We start from the raw sequence: 8,961 nt of genomic DNA on the forward strand, positions 1-8,961 counted from the left end.
TATGCTACTCGAAGCTTGGTGGAAAAGGGTTGCTTCACGAGTAACCCTCAACGCACCATCCTTGAATCATGGTCGCCTATTCGGTAATACTGTCGCTGTGGATAACCTCCTTCTCGGGCTCCTTGGTGTTGCCCATTTCGCGGAAGTAAGCCTCGTCGCGCTCCTTACGGCTGATGTAACCTGGTGGCGTCCAGTTTGAGCTGTTCCAAGCCTTCAAGTCTGGAAGGCTGTACATCAGGTCGATGTGTTCGAGACTCAGAGTCTTGGACTCGTAGAGGAAGCACCAGGTGATGATGGCAGCGATGAAGTTCATTCCAGCAAAGACGTATCCGAAGGAGTAAGAGATGCCGTCGTCAGCGAAGGGGGTGAGGAAACTGATGAGGACTATTTGGAGTTAGCATTGCACTTGTAGTTTAGTACCTTGCACTTACAGTTTCCGAGCCAGTTACTGGCGGTCGCAAGAGACGCTTGCTTGGCACGAGTTCGGAGAGGGAACAGTTCTCCAACGACAACCCAACCCAAGGGGCCCCAGCTGAGGGCGAAGGATGCAATAAACATGCAGGCCGAAACAATCATGGCCTTTCCAACAGCGCTGTTTCCCTCTGGATTGATCGCTGTACCGACAGAGGCGAAAACGATAAGCCAGGCTGTCTGCCACAGAGCACCCAAGAAGAGTGGCCATCTACGACCCACCCGTTCCGTAATGTAGATACCGGGAATGGTCATGCCGACGTTGACAGCGCCCAGGATCAGTTGAACCAGGATTGGATCATCAATACCGGCAGATTGGAAAATGGTGGCTCCGTAGTACTAAAATAGCCGTTAGATGGATGATGCGATGCAGGTCATTGTCCAAGGGTGCTCACGAAGAAGTAGTTGACGCCAGTCCACTGTTGGAGGAACTGAACGGCCATGCCAAGGAGGGTTCGGTACACAACCTTGGGGGTCTCGTTGCGTGGGTCGACACACTCCAGCCAGGTACCTTGACCAGCTCTGCGTTCCTCTTCCAGGAGCATTCTCATCTCGCTGAGATTATCCTCGACCAATGGGTTCTTGGGATCGTCCTTCATGCCGCGAAGTCGTGCGAGAGAAAGTCGTGACCCTTCCCAGTCATCTCTCATGGCCAGCCATCTAGGTGACTCTGGAGCCACGAGAATGCCAAGACCGAGAGGAAGAGAGAAAGCCATCTCAATGCCGATGATCACACGCCAAGAAGCATCTGTTTCCTGGATCTCGCGGACTCCATAGTTGACAAGGTTGGAAACAAGGATGCCCAGACTAATCATGAGCTGGTAAGATGCAACCACAGCACCACGGATCTCTCGTGGAGAACACTCGCTCTGGAACATTGGCACGCCGATGGACAGGGCGCCAACGCCGAAACCAGCAACCAGTCGACCGATGGTCATATGCACCCAGGAATGCATTGCCGTGATTTGAAGCGTGTTGCCGATAAGGAAGACAACAACGGCAATGCTCAAGCTCTTTCTCCGACCATACCAGTCGGCTGTACTAAAGAGGGAAAACCTGTTAGTCCACAGTCCCATCCAAGAAGCCTGCGTGGAGGGGTCAACTTACTATGAACCCAACAAGGCACCAATCAGACAACCAATACTCATGAGCGAGACCAGAAGCGACTTGATGATGGACACCCAAGCGATGGTACCATCATCGTGCTTCTGGGCAAACCGGTTGGTGAAATCCTCAAACAGGAGCATTCCTGAGATCTGACCAGTATCATAGCCAAAGAGAAAGCCTCCGATGGAGGTGATCAAGGCCAAGAGCAGAGCCTCGGCTCCACAATCGGCCCCATTGATCTTGATGGAACTAGGGAGTAGTTAGTCGCCACTAGTTTTAGTTGTAGGGCTGAAGAGGTGTGGGATATTACATTTGTCCGAGCATGTTTCGTTCACTGGAGGTGTTGATGGCAGTGAAGATGATGAGATGTTCCGGATTCTTTCTCAACTGACGAGGCAAGTCTGTTCTTTTATCGCTACGAAAAAGCTTTGAGCAGTTTTCTAGAATGGATCCATCCATCGCCAGCACAGCACAGAGCACCTTCGTCTCGAGTCTGAAGCAGTGACCATCCCACGCCATGCCCTGTCACGAACGCTGCCATAATCGGCACTTCTCACTCGAGGCCCCCCGTCCTATCGGGGCAAAAGGCTAAATGGAATTTGCCCATTTAGCCGCCAAACGACCCAGGGTGGATTAGTCGGAAGGGCCGACGCGACAGGAGGGAAAACGCCGAGCACGCCGAGAAGCTGAACCCTGCGCTGGATTTAGCCATTGGCAGACATGACCATGCCACGATATGTGGAGAATCACGTCGTGGGATTCCTGGTCATTTACCATGGTCGGCAGAATACCATGGCCTTGCAAAAGCACGGTGTCATCTGGAGTGACCGTGCAACGTCCAGTGACCGAAAGCCCACCGAAAATCGTCAAGGTCAACAACGGGCCTTTTCTCACCGGCCTCCTTATTTCCGGCTCCTCGACACGGTTCCGGCCGTCATGGCACCAGTCTCCAGTCGAACTTACGTGGCTTTGACAGATGATCGGCCTCGCTTGTTCACGTTATGCTTCTATGGTAAGCCTGATTGCTCTGTTTACCGTCTGGGGATATAGGCACCAAACTATGCTTACCTACCACGTTACGTTGGAAGCTCCCGGGTAGTTGAAGGATTCTGTTCATCTGATCGCGGCATTTGTATTGTCCGCTATCGTTTCCCACCGCCTTTTCATCATGTCTAAGTTATCTAGTGATTCCAGGTAGCGGGGTTGCACTATAGTTCAATGTCCTCATCTCCGGCGTCTTCGTGCAAAATTCTCAACCATCCCTCTTGAGAACAACTCAAAACATTAGACCCAGGGGATGATGCAGTTATGAAGCCCAACAGCCACCTTCCGGGTGGTAACAACATGCATGTATGAATGCTTAGATATCCATGAACGATGCACGATTCATGAGACGTCGTTGTTGAGCCGCCCCTGACGTCGTCATGCCGTTTTTGCCGCTGTGAGGCTGGAACGCCACTCCCGCTCTTAGGCCACGAATTGTGAGGCTTACGGGGCGGGAAGAGATAAGCGGCCCCTCATCTCCATCAAGTGTCGGAACCAATCGGGATGTTCTGTGGCCAGGGTCTGAACCCTTGTAAAAACGGGTGTTATTTCGGTGCTGTCAGGCCCTACTTCGGCTCCGGTGAAAAACCCTGGCTTCCATGGACAGTAACAGAAACACATGAAACCTGGGCATAATGGTAATATATAGAAGCCAACCCCGTACTTTGGAGAAGGGCCTACTCTCAGTACAGGGGATTTATGCCAATAGGTATGCTTACCGCCCCAGACTACAACGTTGGACCTTCGCTCCACAACTAATAGTGGACTTGACTTCCCCTTGGGCTTTTCCCCAAGCACAAAGAGCTGTGCGGGTCAAGGCTTTGTGATTAATATCTTCAGTTGCTTATGCCAACCCCATCCTTGCTCACACTGAGACATGTATATGTCTATTGCATCTCTTGATTTGGTCAGAGTCCGGCTTTTGATGGGATAGCTGAGCCAGAGGACCAAGATGAATGTCTCGTCTTCAGGCAATAATTCCAAGTCCAGCAACACGGTGACGTCACCTTCGTATGCTGGCCATACGGCAAAGGTGAGAACGCGTTGCGATGTTTTGTGTTGATAAGCCATCACCTTTTATTCATGAATTTGTATTGAGTGCAGAAGAACGAAATGAAAGGTGGTCAACCTCATGGGCTCTGGCGACACGATTCATGAATGCCCTAGCATTTCCGGCCAAACTGCGTGACCTTTTTTACTCTGACAGGCGCCCATTCGCAACTTCAGGCCACACATCTAGCTTCTGGCGTCCGTCTACAACATGATTTCCGAGGCAATGATTGCTATAAATGACGTCTTTAAAAGAAGCTATTCAACGTGATACAAAAGAGCCCAGTACTTAACACGTGATGACCTAAAACCCAATGCTACGTGTAAAAAGTCCTCGCAAGAGTATAAAATACTTCTTAAAATTCTTCAGTAGATTTTTACTAATTCATAGAAAGTCAACGCATAGGCATCAGTGAAGGCATAGGATGAGATAGCACTTAGGGTTCTTGCTCCCCTGGACCTTGTGATAATTGTATCGTGAGTGTGGGCACCGTTCTTGAGTGGTTGACAGCTAGGTATTCTGGATCATCGTTTTGCTTTTGTCGCAAACTGACCAAAGAAGTCTCGCACTCAAGGCCCTTCAAGTTGAGTGCGATACGCAGACGTCCGGAACAGTCTGAGATTGGTGAAGAGTAGAGGGTAGTCTTGGTTGCCATCGCCTCGCGCTGTTTTGTGGGATAGAGGCCGCAGACGGTCAGGAGACTACCCAAGTATGAGGGAGCAGCGGTCTTATCACGATGGGTTGTAATCAAAGTCCGGATCGCCAGGGCCGGTCTCAAGGCCGCGTGTCATGACAACCGGAGGGTTTGGACGGACATTATTGGCAAGGAGGATATTGGGGATCTTGAACGGCATCATTCGGCAATGACAACGGATAACGGACACTTGGGCCCAATCGGCAGCTCTCAAAGTCACCGACGCTATTTTCGCTCGTCGTTAGACTCTTCGTAGAGACGGCTAGCCTGCCTATAGAACCAATTTCAGTCTGATTACACTGTTTATCTTCTGGAATATTTATGCCAACCCGCCCACCGCTCCTGATTTGAACAGACATCGTCGGTAAGACTAGCAGTATTTCCGACACCAGCTCGACATTGGTTCGCTACAGGATAAGGCACAAGGAGCAATTATATCTCACAGCAGATATTTAATTGTGTTTCCCTATGACTGAATTAACACCTCCAATTATTGCCAATCTTGTATCAGGCGCCACCAGAGGTCAGTACTCGCCAGGCCAAGGCCAAACCCTGCCCCAGTCACAGATCTCGTGCTCAGGACTCGGTGACGTCCCTGGCATCTTCAAAAGAAGTCATCAATCACAATAACAAACACCACAAGTAACAGATGTTGGCACTCAGCCCGATGCTGGGCACCACTGTATATCATAGACCTCTTCGGGTTCTAGGCGTTGTCCCCGCCCCCTCTGGGCTCCATTTTCTCCCTGGGGAGGAAGATAGCAAGCTTGTGCCTGATAGAGCGTTGGTCTTGACCATGCTGGGGTGGATTGACGTGGTAAGAACCCGAGTCTGTGCTTCGCGGCCAAATCTTTTCCCAACCAGTTTCTTTCCAAGTGGACTTGAGGCGTGCAATGGCGCGTTTAGGAGAAGGCGCTGTGAAGCTGATCAAAATCGCAAGGGCAATAGCTGCCACACTGACACCTTCACCGATAGCTATGAAAGATGTTAGTTGTCTGATCATGACAAGCTGAAGAGGTAGTTGATGCAGTGGAGCGTGGAAGTTGGCCGTCCATCAGGATCCTGAAACTTGTTTGATCGGATGAGAGGCTGGCACTCACCCATACGGTTGGTAAACCATTTCTCTTCAACTCTGATTTCACCCTCGCTGTTCTGAGGGTGGTAGGTGAAGGGGATTGCAAATAGGCTGGTCATAAAGGAAAGCGGGGTCTATCAGATAGCCATTAGTCCAAATGAGAATTGCACGAGAGTCTGGGGCAGCGACTGCCGGATAATCATGATGCAACTTACAAAGATAACAGTCACTAGTGTGAATATCCAGATTGCCTTGTTCAGTTGGCCAGCCGATTGCGCCTCATCCAGAGAACTTTGAGCCTGCTTGATCTGAACAAGATAGTCAAGCTGCACGCCAAGTTAGCCTCCAAGATATGTAGTTTTTTTGACATGGTAGTGGGTGGTGACGCACAGCTTGAAGTGTACGATTGGCATGTCCGTCGAGGGACTTGGTGCGTTCAATCAGGTGCCCGACGCCGCAGTCGTCGATGAAAGCCTGATTCAGCTTGGGAGCCACCTTCTTTGGCCAGAAGAGATCAGAAAACTTCTTGACGACGTTTTGCTGCGTCTCGAAGATTCGAAGAATCAGGTGTAACTCGTCACGGATGTCTTTGCATTTGCTGATCAACTTGATCTCGTCGGTGATGTCCGATGTCTTATCGACGGTGCCGTCTGGATCAATCGATTCGCTGAATTCATCGAAACGTTTGGTTTCTTCCTGGCTCTAGTGAAGGACGCGAAGTCATGTCTTGTCAGCGGTGGTTTCTAGGCTAGTGGAAATTGTGTGTTGGTTTCATGAAATACATACACATTCGGCGATGGAGCTATCGAAGATATCAAGCACATGGATACCTAGACCTGCGTATTGAAACTCTTCTAGAAAGGTCACTGACTCAAAAAGTATGTCTTCTATCAGTTCGTGTGGGTCTGTGTATGAGTGAATGCCGCCCTGGCGGATGGTGTCGAAGAGGGTGTCTTCGACACCACGGTGGTACCGATCTGGAAACGCCGTGATGATGGTGTCTGTGGAGGCAAGTCAACAACCACAGGGACGTAGCATTTATGTATACACTGAGAAGGGGGGATATAGTTACCCTTATCGAGCTTCCAGAGCCAAAGTTGATGGACCATGAGCAATCTCGCCTGCTTACTTGGATCACGAGTGCTTTCGCCGTGGTCCAGCTTCCCGCCGTCTGTTTTCTTGGATTTGAGGTTTGTAAACTTTGAGTTACAGAGGTCCCTTAGGGAAAGCGGCTCTGTTCCCTTTTGGACCCTTTCGTCTGTATGTGGGTTGAGCACAATTGGTCAGCATGCGCGACGAAGGCACTTCGTTTCGATGTCTCGTCACCGCGTTTAGGGAAACTTACGAGGGCCTTTGGCTTTTCTTCCATCTCCATGTCGCTTTGTGCCTCTTTCGGTGGCACCCTCAAGCCACTTGAGGACAACTTGATCCTCGTTGCGTTCCATGAGCTCCGAATCCGTGAGTGTGTCGTAATACGACGCATCTAGCGTCTGTGATCTGTGAAGTCCTCTCAATAGCTTGTAGGGGCGTGACATCTGGTCTAGTTCAAACTTATGTCAGAACCCAGCATTATGTTCAAAGATGATATATGCGCCAACTAGACAAGTTTGGTAATTCGCCGAGATATTACATTTAAGCTCTAACTAAGCCTATACTCCTATTGACTTACCCTAGTAGCTACCACCTAAACCTTTATATCTTTATAACTAAAACCTTCCTCCTCCTTAAGTCACTCCTATGACTTAATAACTTAAAAACCTTAATCCCCTTCCCCTAACTTCCCCGCTTTATATATATCCTATTAGCGGCTTTAATATTATAACTAGCTCTAATAAGCTATTAACCTAGCCTATATTTATTATTATTGCCTTAATAAGGCGATATTTTATAGATTTTATAAGTCCTTTAAGCTCTAATAATTCTATATATTATATAAAGTACTTAAGCTCTTAAGATACCCCTAGGCGCTCTAAAGCTATAAGAAATACCTTATAGGCTAAGATAGCTAATTTAATATATTAATTTCTTTTAAGTATTATAACGAGAGGATATTTCCTAAGGGATAAACCGGTCATACTAATTTATATTAGCACTAGATTATATTATATAACCTTAAAGGTAGCATAATATTATATCTAGTAATATACTTAAGGTATTAAGTATAACTAAGTTATATTAATAGCTAAGGTAGCTACTATAGAAGAAAGTATAAATAAATATAGTCTATATACTTAAGAGGTCTTTCCTAATTACTATCCTCGGGATATTAATTAAAGTAATTATATAAGTAATTATAAGTAATTACGAAGTAATTATTATAATTGCTTAGGTTTTAATAGTAATTATATCCTAATTAATAAGTAATAATAAGATCTTCCTTAGTTATATAATAAGTATTTTATTAGGTCGTAATATAATATCTCCCCTCTATTAGGTCTTATCCTTAAGGCCTATAAAGCTAATTACCTAACTTTTCTTAATTTATTAAAACCTTCTTCCTTAAATATTCTAATAATATTAATAGTAATATATATAATAAGTATACGCCGTATCTAAGTATACGCCGCACTTTTCCCTCCTATACTAAACTTTCTAATTAATTAATCAATTTCTATACTACGAATAATATTAGACCTAAATACTAAAGCTAGAACCCTTCTTGCCCTTTAAGCCCTTTAAAATAACCTAAAACTAAGTATCCGACGCGCCATAGGAATCTATAAGATTAATAAGCGGCGATTATATTATTGTAGATAAGGGATTTAATCGCGATATAATTAGATCCCTAAGTCACGCCGATTATCTAATCTAGAGGAATAGATTATAGTATAGTTTATTCTTAACTTAGATTTACGAGGATTTCTTCTTTAATTATATGCTATTAAAGAAATAGCTAACTAATTACTTATCGACCGCGATATATTACCTATTAGTAAGCGCTAGGCTTATAACTTTATTACGCGATATAAAGAGCTTAAGACTTATTTCTTTTATAAATATAATTACTAGAGAGCTAAGTATAAAGATCTAATTATTATTTATAAGTAGTTTTAGCTCGTAGTAAATATAATCGCGAAGTATAGTATTTAATTAGATAATATTTAAAACTTTAATAAGATTAGCTTTCTTATAGGTATAATTATAAGCGAAATAGTTATTATAGGTATAAAAAGGCATAGAAGATTAAAATTAATATAGCCTAGAAGCTAGGAATAGATTATAGTAATTTAGGCAATTAATATAAAAGGCTAAGTAATCTAGCTATTTATTATCGGTATAGGCTAATATTACCTTACTAATTAGTATTAAGAGAGTAACCTCCTAGGCGACTAAGCTATTATAATAACTTAAAATAGCTAGATTAATAATAAAATTAGTCTTAAGTAGCTTAAGTACTTCGACTAATATATAGCTAAGCGATTAAATAATTATTATTATCTTTTAATCCTTAATAGCTATAAAAGTTATTATTTTATTACCTTTAAGAGGTATTATAAGAAAAATAAGATTATTACGCTT

The 8,961-nt window shown here is 45.2% G+C and overlaps 2 protein-coding genes across 2 annotated transcripts; both read right to left on the reverse strand.

The window, feature by feature from the left end:
- Positions 1 to 76: 76 nt before the first annotated feature.
- NECHADRAFT_95904 (uncharacterized protein) lies at positions 77 to 1,902 on the reverse strand (the record flags this gene model as incomplete). The annotated part of the gene is made up of 5 exons (XM_003048599.1): positions 77 to 384; positions 432 to 810; positions 867 to 1,512; positions 1,579 to 1,827; positions 1,889 to 1,902. The coding sequence occupies 5 exons, from the start codon at positions 1,900 to 1,902 to the stop codon at positions 77 to 79; spliced, it is 1,596 nt and encodes a 531-aa protein (XP_003048645.1).
- A 3,171-nt stretch (positions 1,903 to 5,073) lies between these two features.
- NECHADRAFT_84306 (uncharacterized protein) lies at positions 5,074 to 6,977 on the reverse strand (the record flags this gene model as incomplete). Its single annotated transcript, XM_003048600.1, has 7 exons — positions 5,074 to 5,342; positions 5,468 to 5,576; positions 5,658 to 5,768; positions 5,833 to 6,144; positions 6,229 to 6,443; positions 6,572 to 6,700; positions 6,788 to 6,977. The coding sequence occupies 7 exons, from the start codon at positions 6,975 to 6,977 to the stop codon at positions 5,074 to 5,076; spliced, it is 1,335 nt and encodes a 444-aa protein (XP_003048646.1).
- Positions 6,978 to 8,961: the final 1,984 nt, after the last annotated feature.

Source organism: Fusarium vanettenii (genome assembly GCF_000151355.1).
Source record: "Fusarium vanettenii 77-13-4 chromosome 8 genomic scaffold NECHAsca_11_chr8_3_0, whole genome shotgun sequence".
NCBI classification, from domain to species: Eukaryota; Fungi; Ascomycota; class Sordariomycetes; order Hypocreales; family Nectriaceae; genus Fusarium; species Fusarium vanettenii.